Source organism: Anomaloglossus baeobatrachus, chromosome 3 (assembly GCF_048569485.1).
Source record: "Anomaloglossus baeobatrachus isolate aAnoBae1 chromosome 3, aAnoBae1.hap1, whole genome shotgun sequence".
NCBI classification, from domain to species: domain Eukaryota; kingdom Metazoa; phylum Chordata; class Amphibia; order Anura; family Aromobatidae; genus Anomaloglossus; species Anomaloglossus baeobatrachus.
In genome coordinates, this window is record NC_134355.1 from 624,037,418 (window position 1) to 624,060,299 (window position 22,882).

General features: G+C 48.5%; 1 protein-coding gene across 1 annotated transcript in view; it reads left to right on the forward strand.

Moving 5' to 3' along the window:
• The window catches only part of GREB1 (growth regulating estrogen receptor binding 1), a 207,140-nt gene that overhangs the window by 38,338 nt on the left and 145,920 nt on the right, over positions 1 to 22,882 (forward strand). The window contains exons 5-6 of the mRNA XM_075341115.1: positions 4,035 to 4,166; positions 21,324 to 21,443. Coding sequence (XP_075197230.1) covers positions 4,035 to 4,166; positions 21,324 to 21,443 — 252 coding nt within the window. The remainder of the gene's footprint in view (positions 1 to 4,034; positions 4,167 to 21,323; positions 21,444 to 22,882) is intronic.

Sequence of the window (22,882 nt, forward strand, 5' to 3'; positions counted from 1 at the left end):
CTGTGACCCCTGGCTTGCCCAGGGCGTCACAACAACAAAACACTGCTATATACAATTTAAATAATGCCACCACGCAATGCCACAAAGTAATACCACGCAGTCCCAACAAGTTACTGCAATACAATGTCATTCGACCACACAGTTCCCACTACTTACTGCCATATAGTGTCTAAGTGATAGTACCACAATGAGGACTGGATCATGCAGCTTTATATGAAAACCCCTATTAATTATAATGATGACCGGACATATATGATACGCACTTGTTACCTATTGTGTACCCCAAGTTTCCTTATATATTGCAGAAAACTGTATATAAGAGCCCAGTCCGCTCTGTATAAAAGTGAAAAACTCCATTGTAATACTCAGATAGGGGGCAATCGGGTCCGATGGGTGTCGCTGCTCTCGGTCCAGCGCCTCCTCTCTTCTTACGATTGCCATCCTCCTGCCCAGTCCTATGTGCATAACGCATCCTGTGTCATGCACACAGTGCCCTCCTGCGCATGTGCACTATGATCTGCCTAGCTGAGAGCACAGCAAAATGTGACGCCGTGACCTATCAGGTCGTTACAGGGTATTGTGCAATCTGCCCTTCTGCACAGTATCCGTATCCTCCTTGGTTTCAGATCCCTGTCTGTTGGTGTTGCTAAGAGCCAAGCCAGTCAAAATCCTGGGAACACTTAGCACCACACCCACCAGACACACCATTGGGGGGCCTGAAGGGAATAGGGCCACCCACATGGGGGGTTGGTGAGGGGAGGTGAGAAGTGTCAAAAGAGGAGAAGGAGTTGTGAAGTGGAGAGTGAATTCTAGGTGGTAGACGTTGGTCTGGGCCTGGTAGGAGCTGGAACCCCGGTCGCAGGGGATCGTGTCAAGGGGCACAGATCTGCTAAGGAGGGCAGCCGGCGGCCTTGAGCCATCTCCGGGCAGGGGCCAGGGCACGACGGAGTACGTGGACCCTAGGCCGGGAAGTAGCTTCACGCAGCCCGATAATTTACCCGACGGGGGAGAAGTCTTCAGGATTCATCCCTCAACCGCTCCAAAATCGGGGTACTAGCGCACCGATTGGATAGGACTTTCCCAAACACAGTCCAGAAAATCCCGAGCATGAACCCTGAGAGCAAGCTCACTCCGTTAGCCATACGGGTGAGCGGGACCCGACTAGTTACACACTAGAGGGTCCAAATAGAGAAGAAGGTGCCACGGAAAAGGTCACAGGCTAACAAGCAACACCAAGGGCACGGATCCAAGCATGCTCCCTCCTTGCTGCAGTGGTGCTCAGAATTTTGGTTTACAAGCTGTCGGTGTCAGTATTCTTTGACTGAGTGAGTACGCAGAAACCCTTTCCTCCCCTACGGCACCCCTTCCCCACCATCACCGGGGCCCCGGGGCAACAACCCCCTACCCACAGAGGGGTTACACATCCTGCTGCCTTACCACCGCCACCGGGTGTCCCTAACAGCAGCGGTGCTACCCTATCTTACCACACACTGTGGATGGCGTCACGAACCTCTAACCCCACTGTACATAGCCCCCTTTTCATCGAGTGGCCGCGCGACCCCCCAGGTCCAGAGACCCCTCGAGCCACCACGGATCCGGATCCAAGCAGGGTCCGGCTGCTGACGTGGGGGCGGCACAAAAGTGCTGCAATGCGCAGGCGCGATAAAAGGCTAAAGACCGCCGGCACATGCGCACTTCAGTTCTTTGATCTGCCGTCAGCATGGCAGGTCAGTGTGCGCATGCGCAGGAGCGCAATAGAGGCCTCTGTGTGAATTATGCAGGACGTGCACACGGGGCTGGGCAGGAGGGCGGCAATTATACAAGATGGAGGCGGCACCGGACCAAGAGCAGCAACACCCATTGGACTGGATTGCCCCCTGGGTGAGTATTATAAGGGTGTTTTTTTATGTTCTACAGAGCAGCCTGGACTCTGATATACAGTATTCTGGAATGCTATATATAAAGGCTCACTGGTGGTGGCTGCAGCTTATAAGGGAAAACCTGGTGACAGGAGACCTTTAATCAAATCAGCTGCTCATCACATAAAAAAACCCCAACAAGCTCTCACACAGCCATGTTAGTGGAGAATAAAGCTTTATGTGTCGTTGAAGAAGGGAGGGAAAAACAAAAGTGTGAAAATCAAAAGGGGTTAATGTTATATAGTGCCAATATAATAGAACAATGCCTAAATTAACATTAACAAAGTGGTGCTTAAAAAAAAAAAAAGGAAACTATATAGCTATAAAATATGGTTATATTGATATGTGTTGTTTAACCCTCAACTGGTGAAGTGGGGTTTGCAACACCCCAGGGAGAAATTTTGTTCAGCTGGCATTCATTGGAACATGCTGGTATGAATCATCAATGTATTACATTTTGTGATACTTGTGAGTGTCAAAAATTTGGTATACTCATGTGTAATTGTCGCGGGCGGAGGAGGGGATGCTGCGCTCTCCCACTGCTCGGGTCCGGCTGCTGCTGCTGCTGCTCGGTGGTGGCTCGAGCGGTGGGCCGGATCCCGGGGACTCGAGCGGCGTTCCTCGCCCGTGAGTGAAAAGGGGCTTTGATTGTGGGGATTTGATATTGTCCGTGACGCCACCCACGGTTGTGGTGAGATTGGTGACACCACCGCTGCTCTGGACGGGGATTCCGGGAGCGATGACAAGGGGCAGCTTGGATATTAGTTCTCCCCTCTGTGGGTAGGGGGATTGGTTGTCTCGGGGCCCGGTGAGGGGTAGGAATGGATGGCAGGCGGGTTACGGGGCCTGGAGAGGTGCAGGGTCGCGGGGACAGCGCTGTGCCGCACGGCACGGTGGTACTCACTCAGCCAATGATGAACACAGAGTCTCCGGTAAAAGAAACGGCTGGATGGACGGGTCCCACAGACGGCTGCGGTGTTTCTCCTCCTGGCAGGTTGATGGTGACTGCCTTTCCCTGCACCTGTGTAGTGTGTACGGTTCCAATGGGTTCCCACTGGTAACCCGCTCCCCAGCTTGGATATGTGCTGAAGGAGCCCCTTTTGCCCGCAGGCTCTGGCCCTGGGAACTTTAGCCTTGGCGGTGACTGTGTTTCCCTCTAACGGTTGGACTGTTGCCTTCTATTGGGACTTGGCTGCTGGGAAACCCAGGAGGTTCCCTTCGCTAACGGATTTGACAAATTGCACGGCGACTCCTAGCCTTGTCGGGGTCCGTAAGCCCCTGCCGGATGGTGCTGGCTTCTCTTTGCGTACCGGTCCGGTACCGCCGGGCCACCGCCCGTCCACGGTCCTTACGGCTAGCTCCAATAGGCCTCTCCTGCAGATGGTCACCACCGTCTGCCAACCTTGCTGTTCCGTCCGGGCCACACACCCGGACCAACTTCAGTCTCCTCCACTGCCACTTCACTTCCACAACTCAACTCCACTGCAAACTATCTGCTCTCTTTTCCCGCCTCCAAAACTGTGAACTCCTCGGTGGGTGGGACCAACTGCCTGGCCCGCCCCCTGGTGTGGACATCAGCCCCTGGAGGGAGGCAACAAGGGTTTTTGTTTGACTTTGGTGTGCCTGACCGGGAGTGTGGGGTGTGTTGGTGTAGTGCTTGTGACGTCCTGGCTTGTCCAGGGTGCCACATTCCCCCTTAGTAAAATGCAGACCGTCCGCGGGCTGCCCGTCCATCACCGGTTTTATTTTCACAACTGAAAAAGATAAACGGTAAAACAGATAATACAAGCATATTAACTCTTCACACATCGGGAGGCACATACTTAAACGTTGGTAACGGTTTCCGCTCTCTCCCACCCAAGCAACCTGGCCCTGATGCTGCCCCTAAGAAAGTGGGCAGCACCCCTTGACCCCAGTCCAGCACAAGTTACACTTTGCATTTTCTGTAAAAATGAGAGATTTATAAACACTGGGGTATAGTAAACCCCGCATCACAAGTTGCGTGACAAAAATCCCACCTCACCAGTTGAGGGTTAACTTGTAATGATGTAATGTAATATAATAGGCTTTATATAAAAATATTTAATTAATTTATTATATTTTATTTCCTTGAAGAGGTAAGAAGCCGCCATTCCTCCTCCAGCATGTGCTCGAGCACCGGAGCCACTGTGCTGGACACTTCTGCAACCATGAAAAGCATGATGAATGACCCTGCTCCTCAAGGGACAAATGACAGTCCTGTGGCAGGTAAGGGCCAAGGCAAGTGCTATACATTGCATAAATACTTATTAGTGGTTCCAGAGCCACTTTGTGAAAACCAATATTTGTGTTAATCTCAAAACGTTTGGCCACCACTGTACCGTGTATACAGTTAGGTCCAGAAATATTTGGACAGTGACACAATTTTCGCGAGTTGGGCTCTGCATGCCACCACATTGGATTTGAAATGAAACCCCTACAACAGAATTCAAGTGCAGATTGTAACGTTTAATTTGAAGGTTTGAACAAAAATATCTGATAGAAATTGTAGGAATTGTACACATTTCTTTACAAACACTCCACATTTTAGGAGGTCAAAAGTAATTGGACAAATAAACCAAACCCAAACAAAATATTTTTATTTTTAATATTTTGTTGCGAATCCTTTGGAGGCAATCACTGCCTTAAGTCTGGAACCCATGGACATCACCAAACGCTGGGTTTCCTCCTTCTTAATGCTTTGCCAGGCCTTTACAGCCACAGCCTTCAGGTCTTGCTTGTTTGTGGGTCTTTCCGTCTTAAGTCTGGATTTGAGCAAGTGAAATGCATGCTCAATTGGGTTAAGATCTGGTGATTGACTTGGCCATTGCAGAATGTTCCACTTTTTTGCACTCATGAACTTCTGGGTAGCTTTGGCTGTATGCTTGGGGTCATTGTCCATCTGTACTATGAAGCGCCGTCCGATCAACTTTGCGGCATTTGGCTGAATCTGGGCTGAAAGTATATCCCGGTACACTTCAGAATTCATCCGGCTACTCTTGTCTGCTGTTATGTCATCAATAAACACAAGTGACCCAGTGCCATTGAAAGCCATGCATGCCCATGCCATCACGTTGCCTCCACCATGTTTTACAGAGGATGTGGTGTGCCTTGGATCATGTGCCGTTCCCTTTCTTCTCCAAACTTTTTTCTTCCCATCATTCTGGTACAGGTTGATCTTTGTCTCATCTGTCCATAGAATACTTTTCCAGAACTGAGCTGGCTTCATGAGGTGTTTTTCAGCAAATTTAACTCTGGCCTGTCTATTTTTGGAATTGATGAATGGTTTGCATCTAGATGTGAACCCTTTCATGGAGTCTTCTCTTTACTGTTGACTTAGAGACAGATACACCTACTTCACTGAGAGTGTTCTGGACTTCAGTTGATGTTGTGAACGGGTTCTTCTTCACCAAAGAAGGTATGCGGCGATCATCCATCACTGTTGTCATCCGTGGACGCCCAGGCCTTTTTGAGTTCCCAAGCTCACCAGTCAATTCCTTTTTTCTCAGAATGTACCCGACTGTTGATTTTGCTACTCCAAGCATGTCTGCTATCTCTCTGATGGATTTTTTCTTTTTTTTCAGCCTCAGGATGTTCTGCTTCACCTCAATTGAGAGTTCCATAGACCGCATGTTGTCTGGTCACAGTTCCAGCTTCCAAATGCAAAACCACACACCTGTAATCAACCCCAGACCTTTTAACTACTTCATTGATTACAGGTTAACGAGGGAGACACCTTCAGAGTTAATTGCAGCCCTTAGAGTCCCTTGTCCAATTACTTTTGGTCCCTTGAAAAAGAGGAGGCTATGCATTACAGAGCTATGATTCCTAAACCCTTTCTCCGATTTGGATGTGAAAACTCTCATATTGCAGCTGGGAGTGTGCACTTTCAGCCCATATTATATATATAATTGTATTTCTGAACATGTTTTTGTAAACAGCTAAAATAACAAAACTTGTGTCACTGTCCAAATATTTCTGGCCCTGACTGTAAAGCTGCAGAAAGGTTGCTCGACGCTGCAGACAGGTTGCTCGACACTGCTGCCCTCTGCTGGCTCAGTGTTGTTATGGATGATGATAAAATTATGATGTATTGTTCACATTGTAGTGTTCTTCCCAGGCACTGTGCACAATACGATGTAGATGAAACTGATGTGTGCACTGGATGCTGAGATTTAAAGAAGCATTGTGGAATATGTATCAGTACTCAGTAGCGTACATAGAAATCATAGTGCCCCATAGCAGAATTTCTAATTGGGTCTCCCCTCAAAAAAAAAAAAAATAGGCTGGGTCACAGAAGAGCCTACTTCACAACTTTACAGCCCTTACTAAGTAATTTTCCTCATATTGAAGCCCCTAGATTCCCCTTTTCTTGCAGCCATAAAGTATGATGGCAACAAAACTTTCCCACAAACACTGTATGATCTACCACAGTATATACATACCTCCCAACATTTAAAGATGAGAAAGAGGAAAAAGTATGCGCGCCGCGGCAATTTTAAGCCACACCCCCTAACCACACCCATTTTGCAATCTGACATGCCCACATCCAATCCTTTTCAGCACTGCTGATCACATTGTTTAAGGCTACGTGCCCACGATCAGTATTTGCAGCATTTTGGATGTAGCGTGTTTTTGCTGTGTCTAAAACGCTGCATTGTACAGTACAAGCACAGTGGAGGGATTTCTAGAAATCCCGTGCCCACTGTGCTTGTTTTTTCTGCAGCAAACACTGACCTGCGGAGCGTCTTTCCAGACTGCAGCATATCAATTGTTTGCTGCAGTTGCATGCGTCCTCCGTAGGGAAAACACAGCAGGAGACCACAGCGCACTGAACCCTGATTGTGGGCATAGGCAGCTGCGTTCTCCTGCGGAGGAGACGTGCAGCCCCGCAGGTCAGGACCTGCTGCCTCCAGGACACAGCGAGTCCTGATCATGGGCACAGGCAGCTGTGGTCTCCTGCGGAGGAGACGAGCAGCCCCGCAGGTCAGGACCCGCTGCCTCCAGGACACAGTGAGTCCTGATCGTGGGCACAGGCATAGGCACATATACGGTACATATTTGAAGACAAATTCCCTAAAATACATATAAACAGACAAATCTATACACAGTCATCTACACTGACATACATAGATATATACATCATACATATACACACATTGGAGGTAATAATATGGGGAAGCCGGCAGCAGCCGCACTCACCTACCCCCCTTGTCTCTATCCAGCTCCTCCTCGGCATGTGATCACTTGGCATCACTTTAACAGACCTAGCCACGCACAGTGCACACTGACACCGCTGTGTATGTATCACAAGGGAGGATGGGGGTTTATATACTAATATATAAAACCCCCATCCTCCCTTGTGATACATACATAGCATATATATATATATATATATATATATATATATTTATACACTGTATATCTATACAGTATATACAGCACAGGAGGGGCTGGGGGCTACAGTATATACAGCACAGGAGGGGCTGGGGGCTACAGTATATACAGCACAGGAGGGGCTGGGGGCTACAGTATATATAGCACAGGAGGGGCTGGGGGCTACAGTATATACAGCACAGGAGGGGCTGGGGGCTACAGTATATACAGCACAGGAGGGGCTGGGGGCTACAGTATATACAGCACAGGAGGGGCTGGGGGCTACAGTATATTCAGCACAGGAGGGGCTGGGGGCATAGACAGTACTTGGAGGGGACTCCATATTAGGCCTGTTTCAGATGTCAGTGATTCTGGTACGTATGTGCTAGTTTTTATACGTACCAGAATCACTGACCTATGCAGAGCCATCATAATCAATGGGTCTGCACACACATCAGTGATTTTTCACTGACCGTGTCTCCGTGCGGCGTACATGCGTATCCGTGAATACCGCACAGAAACATGTCCAGTTTTTTTCTGGCATCACTGATGTCTCACAGACCACACTATGGTGTGATCCATGAAACACGTACCAGAAAAACACGGACATTTAAAATAAAAAGCTTTTTCAACTCACCTTCTCCAGCGATGCTGAGTTCGGCAGCTGCTCTCTGCTTCTTCCTGGCCGGTTCATTATGGCATGCATATTCATTTATGCAGCCAGAGCCAACCCGGAAGTAGCTGCAGAGGTGAGAGAGCGGTGGCTGGATGCTGAATCGCGGGACTCTTCCTCACCATGGAGAGCAGGAACGGGGACAGGTGAGTATATGTCCATGTGCAATCACGGAGTACGGATCACGTATCATGGATTGCACATGGACAACCACTGTGTACCGTGAATCACGGAGTATGAAGGACTATATGCGTGTTTAACACGTCAGTGAAGAGCGTCTGTGTTTTTCACTGAGGGGCATACACGTTACTAAGGGGTATACACATTACTGGGGGAAATAAACTTTACTGTGGGGCATACAAATTACTGGTAGCATAGATATTACTAAGGGGCATATAGCTCTGGTGTTGGGGCTTATACAGCTCTGGGGGCACATACAGCTCCGATGGGGGGGGTGGGGGCATACAAATTTGGTGTGGGGGCTGGGGGGCACACAGATCTGGTGGGGGGGGTGGCTGGAGGCATATAGCTCTGGTGAGGAGGGGGCTGCTGGGGCATACAGATCTGGTGAGGGGGAGCTGGGATACATATCTGGTGGGAGGGTCCTGGAGGCATACAGAGCTGGGGGGCATATAGATCTGGTGGGGAGGCTGGGGGGCATACAAATCTGGTGTGGGGGCTAAGGGGCATACAGATCTGGTGAGGGGAGGCTGGGGCATACAGCTCTGGGTAGGTGGGGGGGTCACATACAGCGTTTCTTGGTGTTGCAGCTCCTCTTCCTCCAGTCTCTTCATCTGTGGACAGAGCTCAGCATGTTGCTCGGTAGCTCCGCGTCCGTAGACAAACAGCTCAACTGAGAGCAGTGAGTGCACGCTGAGCTGCAGGTGCCGATTTAAAGCGCCGGCAGCCAGGGAAATGCTGCTGCCGCCCACCCATAACAGCGGCACCACAGAGCCAGAGGAGTGAAGCAGCACTCGGCTCTGCTCATGTGCATTAGGAGGGGGAGAAAGTCAGACGGGGAGAGAGCGCGTGGGCGGAGCCACGGGACAAAAGCCTCACGATCGTGACACCGGGACACCCGCTGAAATCCGGTACAGTCCCGCTGTATCCGGGACGGTTGGGAGGTACAGTCAGGGCCAGAAATATTTGGACAGTGACACAAGTTTTGTTATTTTAGCTGTTTACAAAAACATGTTCAGAAATACAATTATATATATATAATATGGGCTGAAAGTGCACACTCCCAGCTGCAATATGAGAGTTTTCACATCCAAATCTGAGAAAGGGTTTAGGAATCATAGCTCTGTAATGCATAGCCTCGTCTTTTTCAAGGGACCAAAAGTAATTGGACAAGGGACTCTAAGGGCTGCAATTAACTCTGAAGGTGTCTCCCTCGTTAACCTGTAATCAATGAAGTAGTTAAAAGGTCTGGGGTTGATTACAGGTGTGTGGTTTTGCATTTGGAAGCTGTTGCTGTGACCAGACAACATGCGGTCTAAGGAACTCTCAATTGAGGTGAAGCAGAACATCCTGAGGCTGAAAAAATAGAAAAAATCCATCAGAGAGATAGCAGACATGCTTGGAGTAGCAAAATCAACAGTCGGGTACATTCTGAGAAAAAAGGAATTGACTGGTGAGCTTGGGAACTCAAAAAGGCCTGGGCGTCCACGGATGACAACAGTGGTGGATGATCGCCGCATACTTTCTTTGGTGAAGAAGAACCCGTTCACAACATCAACTGAAGTCCAGAACACTCTCAGTGAAGTAGGTGTATCTGTCTCTAAGTCAACAGTAAAGAGAAGACTCCATGAAAGTAAATACAAAGGGTTCACATCTAGATGCAAACCATTCATCAATTCCAAAAATAGACAGGCCAGAGTTAAATTTGCTGAAAAACACCTCATGAAGCCAGCTCAGTTCTGGAAAAGTATTCTATGGACAGATGAGACAAAGATCAACCTGTACCAGAATGATGGGAAGAAAAAAGTTTGGAGAAGAAAGGGAACGGCACATGATCCAAGGCACACCACATCCTCTGTAAAACATGGTGGAGGCAACGTGATGGCATGGGCATGCATGGCTTTCAATGGCACTGGGTCACTTGTGTTTATTGATGACATAACAGCAGACAAGAGTAGCCGGATGAATTCTGAAGTGTACCGGGATATACTTTCAGCCCAGATTCAGCCAAATGCCGCAAAGTTGATCGGACGGCGCTTCATAGTACAGATGGACAATGACCCCAAGCATACAGCCAAAGCTACCCAGGAGTTCATGAGTGCAAAAAAGTGGAACATTCTGCAATGGCCAAGTCAATCACCAGATCTTAACCCAATTGAGCATGCATTTCACTTGCTCAAATCCAGACTTAAGACGGAAAGACCCACAAACAAGCAAGACCTGAAGGCTGCGGCTGTAAAGGCCTGGCAAAGCATTAAGAAGGAGGAAACCCAGCGTTTGGTGATGTCCATGGGTTCCAGACTTAAGGCAGTGATTGCCTCCAAAGGATTTGCAACAAAATATTTAAAATAAAAATATTTTGTTTGGGTTTGGTTTATTTGTCCAATTACTTTTGACCTCCTAAAATGTGGAGTGTTTGTAAAGAAATGTGTACAATTCCTACAATTTCTATCAGATATTTTTGTTCAAACCTTCAAATTAAACGTTACAATCTGCACTTGAATTCTGTTGTAGAGGTTTCATTTCAAATCCAATGTGGTGGCATGCAGAGCCCAACTCGCGAAAATTGTGTCACTGTCCAAATATTTCTGGACCTAACTGTATGTATACAGCATGTTAGAATGTGTATATAAGAGTCCACTGGTGGTGGCCGCAGCTTATAGGCCCCAAATCTGGTGACAGGTTCCCTTTAAAGTGAACCTGTCAGGTGCAATATGCACTCAGAGCCAGGAGCAGTTCTGGGTGTATATTGCTAATCCCTGCCTAACTGTCATTGTATACACTAGCATAGATAAAGAGATTATTAGAACAAATATTTTTAAAGATCTTATATCTTATGCTAATGAGCGGGGGACTAGTCACAAGGGCGTTACTTCACTTGGCTAGTCGGCTCACATAGCATGTTAGTATGTTATTATGCCCCTGTGTGAGTACTAACACGCTATGTGAGCCGACAAGCCAAGTGAAGTAACGCCCTTGGGACTAGTCCCCGCGGTAATTAGCATAAGATATAAGATCTTTAAAAATACTTTTTCTATAGATGCCTTTATCTATGCTAGTGTATACAGGGACAGTTAGGCAGGGAATAGCAATATACACCCAGAACTGCTCCTGGCTCTGAGTGCATATTGCACCTGATAGGTTCACTTTAAAGGGAACCTGTCAGCAGAAATTTAGCAAAAAAAATAAGATTCCCCCTATGCAGCTCCTGGGCTGCATTCTGGAAAGGTTCTTGTTGCTATTGTGCCCCCTTTGAGACCTAAAAAAATACTTTATGAAGTCTTACCTTTTTGTATGCAAATCTGTTTTTATGGTCATGGGGGCGGGCTGCCTGGCGTCCGTTATTCCCCCTCCTGCCGCTGTACGCCGTCCCCCATTGCTCATTTCCATACATGAGGACGCCTTCCTCATGTAACTGTCCTCCTGAAGTTTTGCGCATGCCCAGTGCCACTCTCGCGGGACTGAGCACTGTTCAAAGTGTGAACGCTTTTGAGGTGATTGCGCAGGCGCGAGATTATGGGCGGCGCAGTGATTGTCATCAGCAGCGTCATCCAAGTACCCGCCCATAATCTCGTGCCTGTGCTTCTCACTCTGCCTTCACTGTTATGCGCAAGCACTGGCCATATGAACCATGTTACCTATTACCGCAGGCGCAAGATTATGGGCGGCGCTGTGATTGTCATCAGCAAAGTCATCCAAGTACCCGCCCATAATCTCGTGCAAGCGGTAATAGGTAACATGGTTCATATGGCCAGCGCTTGCGCATAACAGTGGAGGCAGAGTGAGAAGCGCGGGCACGAGATTATGGGCGGGTACTTGGATGACGCTGCTAATGACAATCACAGCGCCGCCCATAATCTAGTGCCCACGGTAATAGGTAACATGGTTCATATGGCCAGCGCTTGCGCATAACAGTGGAGTCAGAGGGAAAAGTGCGGGCACGAGATTATGGGCGGGTACTTGGATGACGCTGCTGATGACAATCACATAATCTCGCACCTGCGCAATCACCTCAAAAGCGTTCACACTTTGCACAGTGCTCAGTCCCGCGAGAGTGGCACTGGGCATGCGCAAAACTTCGGGAGGACAGTTACATGAGGAAGGCGTCCTCATGTATGTAAATGAGCAATGGGGGACTGCGTAAAGCGGCAAGAGGGGGAATAACGGACGCCAGACAGCCCGCCCCCGTGACCATAAAAAAACATTTGCATACAAAAAGGTAAGGCTTTATAAAGTATTTTTTTAGGTTTCAAAGGGGGCACAATAGCAACAGGAACTTTTCTAGAATGCAGCCCAGGAGCTGCAGAGGGGAATCTTTTAGTTTTATTGCGAAATTTCTGCTGACAGGTTCCCTTTAACTGGTAGGGGAGCCAGGATAAAGCAGAGCTGAACCTGTTGGACAGCTAGGACCCAGCAGCTCCACAGGCAGGAGACCACTGATCAGTAAGCTAATAGAAGTCTGCAGATGTAACTCTGCATAGGTTATTGCTATTGTCAGTGCTATCTGCAGGAGAGAGAAGTGCTGATTGCACTTTCTCCTCAGCTTCCTGATTCCCAGTGTGTCTGCAGCAGTGAGAAGCCACACACGGGGAGTCAGAGAGAACAGCTGCAGGGAAGCGCAGGCTCCGGGGCTGGGGATGTCCGCTCTGGGGGAGGGGGGGGGGTCGGCTCTGGTGCAGGGGATCCGCTCCGGGGCTGGGGATGTCGGCTCTGGGGGAGGGGGTGTCGGCTCTAGTGCAGGGGATCCGCTCCGGGGCTGGGGAGATCGGCTCTGCTGCAGGGGGTGATTCATACCTCAGCAGCAGTCACAGGAGTTTCAAGGTGCGCGCTCGGCTCTGTAATGAATAGAAGGGAGAAACAGCGAGGCGGGGCTACAGTGGGTGGGTGGAGCCACGGGATACTCAGGCCCACGGGCGGGACTCGGGATCAAAGGCTCAATAGCGTGAGAGTCCCGCTGTATCCGGGACGGTTGGGAGGTATGGTATATACCTCCATAGTACCCTCCACAGACACACAGTATGATCACCCTCCTGTACCCCCCTTCATCTACCCTGGCAATGAATGGTGACCCCCGACACAGTAAGATCCCCAACTGTGATCCCCACGCAGCCCGCCATGCAGTATAATGGGTATAATTGCCCCTACTATTGTGGCGCCCTGGACAAGCCAGGACATCACAGGTACAGCAACAACACACCCCACACCCCGGTTAGGAACACCAGAGTCACACACAAATCCTTGTTGCCTCCCTCCAGGGGCTGATGTCCACACCAGGTGGGGCGGAGCCAGGCGGTTGGCTTCATCCACCGAGGAGTTCACAGTCCTGGAGGCGGGAAAAGGGGAGGAGAAGAGTGAGAGACAGGAAGGGTGAAGGAGTGAACTGGTAAAGGAGCAGTCTGACCGTGTCCGGGTACGTGGCCCGGGCACCTACAGCAAGGTTGGCAGACGGTGGTGACCGTCTGCAGGCAAGGCCGATTGACGCACAACCGTAAGGACCGGGGTTGGGCGGTGGCCCGCCAGTACCGGACCGGGGAGCGAAGAGAAGCCAGCACCATTCGGCTTGGAGTTGCCGTTAAACTGGTCAAATCCGTCAGCGACGGGAACCTCCGGGGTTTCCCAGCAGCAAAGACCTGACTGAAGGCAACCGCTCAACCGTGAAGGGAATATACAGCTACCGCCACAGCTAGAGTTCCCAGGGCCAGCACCTGCGGGCAAAAGGGGCTCCTCTGGCAAATACACCGCTGGGGAGCGGGTCACCGGTGGGAAGCCATCGGGGCTGAAAACACATCAAAGGTGCAGGGAGAGACAGTCACCGCCAACCTACCGGGAGTGACCACCGCAGCTGTCTGTGGGACCCGTCCATCCAGCCGTTTGCTTTACCAGAGACTCCGTGTACGTTACTGGCTGAGTGAGTACCACCGTGCCGTCTGGCACTGCGCTGGCCCCGCGACCCTGCACCTCCCCAACTCCTGCCATCCACCCTCCAGTCGCTATCACCGGGCCCCGGGACCACCAAACCCCCCCTACCAACGGAGGGGAGAGAAACATCTCAGTTGCTCCCTGTCATCGCTCCCGGGATCCCCGTCCAGAGCAGCGGTGGTGTCCCATTATCACCACAAACCGTGGGTGGCATCACGGACTACATCCCCAAATCAAACCATCCTTTTCACTCACGGGCGAGGAGCGCCGCTCGAGTCCCCGGATCCGGCCCACCACTCGAGCCACCGAGCAGCAGCAGCAGCGACGGACCCGAGCGTGGTGAGCGCAGCGCCCTCCCCGCCCGTGACAACTTGGCGTCACGAACAGGATCTTACCGTTCTACCACCTAGTAGAAGTGCGCCTTGTGTCCTGCCGGAAAATTTTCGGAAGCCGCCATATTGGGCGCGAAAAGTCCCCGCTCGAGCGTCTTCCCGAGCAGTGGAGGCGCGAAAGTCGAAGCTCCGCCCCTGAAGAGGAGGTGCCTAGGAGACACCAAGGGGGCACGGATGGCGTCCGGCCGCATGTAGACTGCGGCTATAAAAGCAGGGACGCCAGGACCCTGCGGCCATCTTTTGGTTCCTGGAGGAGGCCGCCCAGCGATGCACCGTCCGACGAGCAACACCGTAACCCCCGCGCCCGGCACCGCAGCGTGGGTGGAGGTCCGGACTGCTCAGCTGCATAACCAACTGCAGATCTGAGTGCAGCTCCTCTTGGAGGAGTAGGAGGCTGACATGGCGGATGTGGTGGCGGCCATACGGAGATGCGAGGTGGAGGAAGTTTTGGAGGAGCGGGTAAGCGACCCACTCCCCTGTATCCCAATAGGGTCGGCCATTGTGGCTGAGGAGCCCGGTCTGCACCCGCTCGCCCTGCTGCCTCCCCCGCTGCCTGTGTTGGCTGCCGCTGCCCCGCCACTAGGCTTGCTACCACCGCAACCGGTAGCGGTACCCTGCCAATCCGCCCAGGCGGACCAACCTGCAGCCGAGGCCCGTAACCACCCGGCACCGCTCCCCTGGAAGATACCAAAAGTCGAACCCGTTAGCGGAGATGCCCCGGAGGCACACACAGTGACCGTGCCTACTCCCGAACCGACTCCGGCAGCTTGCCCCGTGCAGAAAGAGACGGAGGTCAAGCGGGAGAAGCTCCCTGTACCCATCCCTCACGCCTCGGCTGAGGCTGCGCTGGGTTGTAGCTGTAAGGCAGCACCCCAGGCCATGACACCGCGGGACCTCCCACCCCGAACGCCAGTCCTGGGCAGCGTAAAAGAGGTCTCGCGGGACCCGACCCGTGCGCAGGGGCCCGCAATAGCCCCTTAGTGGGACAGGGAGCCGACACCGCTGGGCCAAGAGATCGCGGAGAGAGAAAAGAGGAAGGCGGAGCTGGTAGCCCGCACAATAAGGGAGAAGGAGAACCTCCGCAGAGCCACTTTCCAGGTGCGGGGCCCAAGGTACGAGGGGCAAGTGAGGAGGTTCGACGCCCGTAGGGGATACGGCTTTATTTTCGAACCGGGCCTGGAGGCCGAAGTTTTTATAGCCCGGAGGGACGTAAATGACCACCTGCCGGAGGATCACCCAAGCCGCAACTTGCTTCCCGGTGACCTTGTCACCTATACCCGGCACTGCGGGGAGAGGGGCTGGTTTGCCCTGGACGCTAGGCTGAGAGGAGGCAAGGAGCCTCAAGCACCAACCCAGCCCCCTCCCCCGCCAGGTGGAGTGGATCTAGAGTAATGGCAGCGGTCCTCAGCCGCAAGTGTCCCCATTGGGACCACAAGCACCGTGTGATGTTCTTGTTGTTGTTGAATGTAACCGAATGATAAGAAAAAGTAATCAACCGAACTGTGACCAGATTAACACCGTGATTGAACCGGCCGTTGCCGGCAACTAGTCCCCGTAGGGACCCCTTGCACCGTGCGTAAGGAACTGCTTACGGACAAGCCCGAGAACTTGCAGGGCAACCACAAACTGGTGGCATGTAAATAAAAATGTTGGCTTTTACTGTTACCGCCTCCGGAGAGGCTGATTTGGGAGGATGGGCCTGGAGGAAAAGGATGGCCCAAGCCCGCCACTACCGTAACCGGTGGCAATCCTCCGGGGCTCAGGGGTCCCCCATGGACGTGGGTCCCCTGAAAGAGACCGTACCCGCTCGGGCAATTTGGTTCTCGACTGGGGCAAGGGGTGCAGCCCACTTCTTAGGGGCAGCATCAGGGCCAGGTTGTTTGGGAAGAGCGGAAGCCGTTTGTTTAATAAAATTGACTACCGTTTAGAAACGTTAAAAGTACCGTGCCTCCCGTTATGGGAAGTTTATACAGTAATGCTTGTGTTTAATGTTTTTATATGTTTTTCTACTTCTTTACAGTTAAAAAAATAAATAAATAAATAAAACCGGTGATGGACGGGCAGCCCGCGGACGGTCTGCGTTTTACCAAGGGGGAATGTGGCGCCCTGGACAAGCCAGGACGTCACAGGTACAGCAACAACACACCCCACACCCCGGTTAGGAACACCAGAGTCACACACAAATCCTTGTTGCCTCCCTCCAGGGGCTGATGTCCACACCAGGTGGGGCGGAGCCAGGCAGTTGGCTCCACCCACCGAGGAGTTCACAGTCCTGGAGGCGGGAAAAGGAGAGAAGAGTGAGAGACAGGAAGCGTGAAGGAGTGAAGTGGTAAAGGAGCAGTCTGACCGTGTCCGGGTACGTAGCCCGGGCACCTACAGCAAGGTTGGCAGACGGTGGTGACCGTCTGCAGGCGAGGCCGATTGACGCACAACCATAAGGACCGGGGTCGGGCGATGGCCCGCCGGTACTGGACCGGGGAGCGAAGACAAGCCAGCACCATTCAGCAGGGCCTACGGACCACGACCAGGCTTGGAGTCGCCGTTAAACCGGTCAAATCCGTCAGCGACAGGAACCTCCGGGGGTTCCCAGCAGCAAAGACCCGACTGAAGGCAACCGCTCAACCGTGAAGGGAAATACAGCTACCGCCACAGCTAGAGTTCCCAGGGCCAGCGCCTGCGGGCAAAAGGGGCTCCTCTGGCAAATACACCGCTGGGGAGCGGGTCACCGGTGGGAAGCCATCGGGGCCGAAAACACATCAAAGGTGCAGGGAGAGACAGTCACCGTGCTGTCTGGCACTGCGCTGCCCCTGCGACCCTGTACCTCCCCAACTCCTGCCATCCACCCTCCAGTCGCTATCACCGGGCCCCGGGACCACCAAATTCCCCCTACCCACGAAGGGGAGAGAAACATCTCAGCTGCTCCCTGTCATCGCTCCTGGGATCCCCGTCCAGAGCAGCGGTGGTGTCCCATTATCACCACAAACCGTGGGTGGCATCACGGACTACATCCCCAAACCAAACCATCCCTTTCACTCACGGGCGATGAGCACCGCTCGAGTCCCTGGATCCGGCCCACCGCTCGAGCCACCGAGCAGCAGCAGCAGCGCCGGACCCGAGCGTGGTGAGCGCAGCGCCCTCCCCGCCCGCGACACTATCCCTCCAAATAGTATAATGGTCACCATACAGCCCTTCGCACAGTATGATAGACTCCACACAATCCTTCACACTGTATAATTGCATGCATACACTATAATGGCCCTCAAATAACTGTAGATAAAGTATAAAGGCTCCCTCATAGGCCTCCAAATAATATAATGGCCCCCACAAAGTTTCCCATATAGTATAATAGCCCACACATAGTCCTCCTTTATAGTATTGGGTCCCATATAACACTCTATATAACATAATGCTCCCCCATAGGTCTCCATAAAGTATAATGGGCCCCACATAGTCCTCCATATCGTCTAATGCAGTCTATAGCCATCCATGTATTATAATGCACTTTATAGTCCTTCAAGTATTATAATGCATCTTCATATAGTATAATACACCCTCCATAGTTATCCATACATTATGATGCATTCCCCATAGTAATCCATATTTTTAAATATACCATCCATAGTCCTTCATATCATATAATGTGCCCATTAGTCCTCCATATATTATGATACACTCCCCATAGTCCTCCATATAGTATAATGCACCCCCATAGTTCATATAACTTAGTGCACTCCTCATAGTCATCCATGTATTATAATGCACCCCCATATTCCTCCATATAGTATACTGCACTCAATATTCCTCCATATAATATAATGAAGCCCCCATAGTCTTCTATATAGTGTTATACAGGCCCATATTCCACCATATAGTATTATGTAGCCCCAGATAGTCTTGTGCAGCCCCCGTATAGTATTTTGTGGCCCCATATAGTATTATGCAGCCCCCATATAGTATTATGCACCCCATATTCCATCATATAGTATTATGCAGCCCCCATATAGTATTATGTAGCTCCAATATAGTATTATGCAGCCCCCATAAAGTATTATGCAGCCCCCATATAGTATTTTGCAGCTCCCAGATAGTATTATGCAGCCCCATTTTCCACCATATAGTATTATGCAGCCCCCATATAGTATTATACAGCCCCCATATAGTATTATGCAGCCCCATATTCCACCATATAGTATTATGCAGCCACCATATAGTATTATGTAGCCCGCATATAGTATTATGCAGCCCCCATATAATACTATGTAGCCCCATATAGTAGTATTATGCAATACCATATTACACCAAATAGTATTATGCAGCCCCCATATAGTATTATGTAGCCCCATATAGTATTATGCATCTCCCATAAAGCATTATGCAGCCCTATATTTCACCATATAGTATTATGCAGCCTCATATAGTATTATGCAGCTCCCATATAGTATTATACAGCCCCATATTCCACCATATAGTATTATGCAGCCACCATATAGTATTATGCAGCACCCATATAGCTGCGAGCTGGCATTCACCGGAGATTTCTGTTGCACATAGCTCTGCTGATGCCCTGCTTTGCACAGCACAATCACAGTTTCAAGTCCCCTAAGGGGATTATTAAAAAGTGAAAAAAAGTAAAAAAAATAAATAAAATCACCCCCTTTTGCCCCATTGAAAAATTAAACAATAACAAATACGCATATTTGGTATTACTCCATTCAGAAATGTCCAATGTATCAAAATAGCAAATAAAAGAATCAGATCAGTAGACAGTGTAACAAAAAAAAAATCAAAACACTAGAATTAAAGGTTTTTTTTGCCAATGCAACATTGCAATAAAATACAATAAGAGGCAATAGAAACATCGTATTTACGCAATACTGGTATCCATAAAAATATCAGTTTAGGGTGCAAAAAATAAGCCCTCACACAGGACCATATCCCAAAAATATAAACATAATGGTTCTCAGGAAATGGCAAAAGGAATGAAATTTATTTTTCACAAATTTCTGAAAGTTTTTTCTCCACTTAAATAAAAAAAAAACCAAAAAACTGTACATGTTTGGTATTTACATACTCGTACTGACCTGGAGAATCATTCTGCCAGGTCAGTTTTACCATATAGTGAATATGAAAGAAAACTGAAAGAAATGAATTGGAATATATGTTTATATACATGCGATATGTATAAGCGTGTTCACACTGGCCATTAAAGAGCAACACCCAACAAAAAAGCAAAAATTTTCAATCACCCTAAAATAAGTAAATAAACAGCAATGCTGCATGTAAATAAAATAGGGTACTTAGTTAACATTGTTTTAAAAAAAATAAAAAAATTATTACCACGTCGAGGTGACCCATATCAGGACGGTCCTAGCATTTAATATCTAAAACCTTACCATACGTCTAGTGACATAAATGTGAATAAGGAATGAGCAGGACCATTTCTAGGTGTCCATGTTGAGTCCGTCCTGCTCAGTCCTTATTCACATTTATGTTGCTAGACATATGGTAAGGTTTTAGAATATTAAATATAAATATACTAGGACAATCCCTATATGGGTCACCTTGATGTGGTGGTATGGCTTTTTTTTTATCAATGTTAACAAAGAATCCTATTTTATTTACATCCACCATTGCTGTTTTATTTGCTCATTTTTGCTTTTTTGTCTTGCATGTGAAGTTGGTAAATAAAAATCCTCAAAAAACAGCTCTGGAATTGCACTTTATTTTGCAATTTCACCGCATTTGGAATTTTTTCCCCTGTTTTAAGGTACACTATATGATAAAATGAATGATGTCATTCAAAAGTACAACTCTTTCCACCAAAAAAACAATGGCAATATTGAGGGAAAAATAAAAAAAAGTTATGGTTATTTGAGGAAGGGAGGAAAAAACGAAAAAAACAGAAAATGTCCCCGTCACAGGCAGGGAAAGGTTTTAAGATTATATCAGATGGTGAAATAAATAATGTCATTCAAAAGTACAACTCATCCCACAAAACAAGCTGTCATATGGCAATATTGAGGGAATAGTAAAACAGTTATGGTTATTTGAAGAAGAGGAGAAAAAAACGAAAGAAAAAAAAACAAAACAGAAAATAGCCCCGACGTGAAGGGGTTAGAAACAGGCAGGGAAATGTTTTAATATTATCTCAGATGGTGAAATTAATGGTGTCATTCAAAAGTACAACTCGTCTCACAAAAAATAAGCTGTCATTTAGCTATATTGAGGGAACAATATAACAGTTATGGTTCTTTAAAGAAGGAAAGGAAAAAACAGAAAATGGCCCTGGCGTGAAGGGGTTAGAAACAGGCAGGGAAATGTTTTACTATTATCTCAGATGTTGAAACGAATGGTGTCATTCAAAAGTACAACTCATCCCGCAAAACACAAGCCATCATATGGCAGTATTGAGGGAAAAGTAAAACAGTTATGGTTCTTTGAAGAAGGAGAGGAAAAAACAGAAAATGGTCCCGGCGTGAAGGGGTTAGAAACAGGCAGGGAAAGGTTTTAATAGTATCTCAGATGGTGAAATTAATGGTGTCATTCAAAAGTACAACTCGTCTCACAAAAAATAAGCTGTCATTTAGCTATATTGAGGGAATAATAAAACAGTTATGGTTCTTTGAAGAAGGAAAGGAAAAAACAGAAAATGGCCCTGGCGTGAAGGGGTTAGAAACAGGCAGGGAAATGTTTTAAGATGATCTCAGCAAACAAACATTTTTTTTTAACACGTCCAAAAGTGGAACTTATTTTTATTCCAATATTTATTGATTAAAATGAACTTTGTTCATGGGAAAACCTCTTTAATTGGACACAAAGAGATTAATTCTAACCAATGTCTTGCAGGAGAAAATGGATTTCCCCAAGTGCAGAATGGAACATGTTACCAGAATGTGAACAGCACAGGTTGCGCTCAGCAGCCGGCAAAGGTGACCCCATCTGTACAGACCAGACCTGCAGTATTAGGTTGGTAATGCTAAAGATGACATTGGTATAAATACATTACTCACTTCTTACTATTGTACAGTTTATTGAAGCTTATAGTCTCCTTCGATATCTTCTTACGTTGTTTACCCTGTCTGTCACCCATTGTCCTGGTGCTTTACAATTAACAACCATGTGATATCATTTCACAGGATTATTGCATAGAGAATTGTCACACCAAAGCATGATCAAGGCAGTGATGTAACAGGTGAAAAATAATACACACAGTATGTCACAGCACAGGGACAATACACACAGTGATGTCACAGTACAGGGGTAATACACACAGTGATGTCACAGTACAGGGATAATACACACAGTGATGTCACAGTACAGGGGTAATACACACAGTGATGTCACAGTACAGGGGTAATACACACAGTGATGTCACAGCACAGGGATAATACACACAGTGATGTCACAGTACAGGGATAATACACACAGTGATGTCACAGTACAGGGATAATACACACAGTGATGTCACAGCACAGGGATAATACACACAGTGATGTCACAGTACAGGGATAATACACACAGTGATGTCACAGTACAGGGATAATACACACAGTGATGTCACAGTACAGGGGTAATACACACAGTGATGTCACAGCACAGGGACAATACACACAGTGATGTCACAGTACAGGGGTAATACACACAGTGATGTCACAGTACAGGGGTAATACACACAGTGATGTCACAGCACAGGGATAATACACACAGTGATGTCACAGTACAGGGATAATACACACAGTGATGCCACAGCACAGGGATAATACACAGAGTGATGTCACAGCACAGGGATAATAAATACAGTGATGTCACAGTACAGGGATAATACACACAGTGATGTCACAGCACAGGGATAATACACACTGATGTCACAGTACGGGGATAATACACACAGTGATGTCACAGTACAGGGATAATACACACAGTGATGTCACAGCACAGGGATAATAAATACAGTGATGTCACAGTACAGGGATAATACACACAGTGATGTCACAGCACAGGGATAATACACACTGATGTCACAGTACGGGGATAATACACACAGTGATGCCACAGTACAGGGATAATACACACAGTGATGTCACAGTACAGGGATAATAAACACAGTAATGTCACAGTGCAGGGGTAATACACACAGTGATGTCACAGTACAGGGATAATACACACAGTGATGTCACAGTACAGGGGTAATACACACAGTGATGTCACAGTACAGGGGTAATACACACAGTGATGTCACAGTACAGGGATAATACACACAGTGATGTCACAGTACAAGGATAATACACACAGTGATGTCACAGCACAGGGATAATACACACAGTGATGTCAGTACAGGGATAATACACACAGTGATGTCACTGTACAGGAATAATACACACAGTGATGTCACAATACAGGAATAA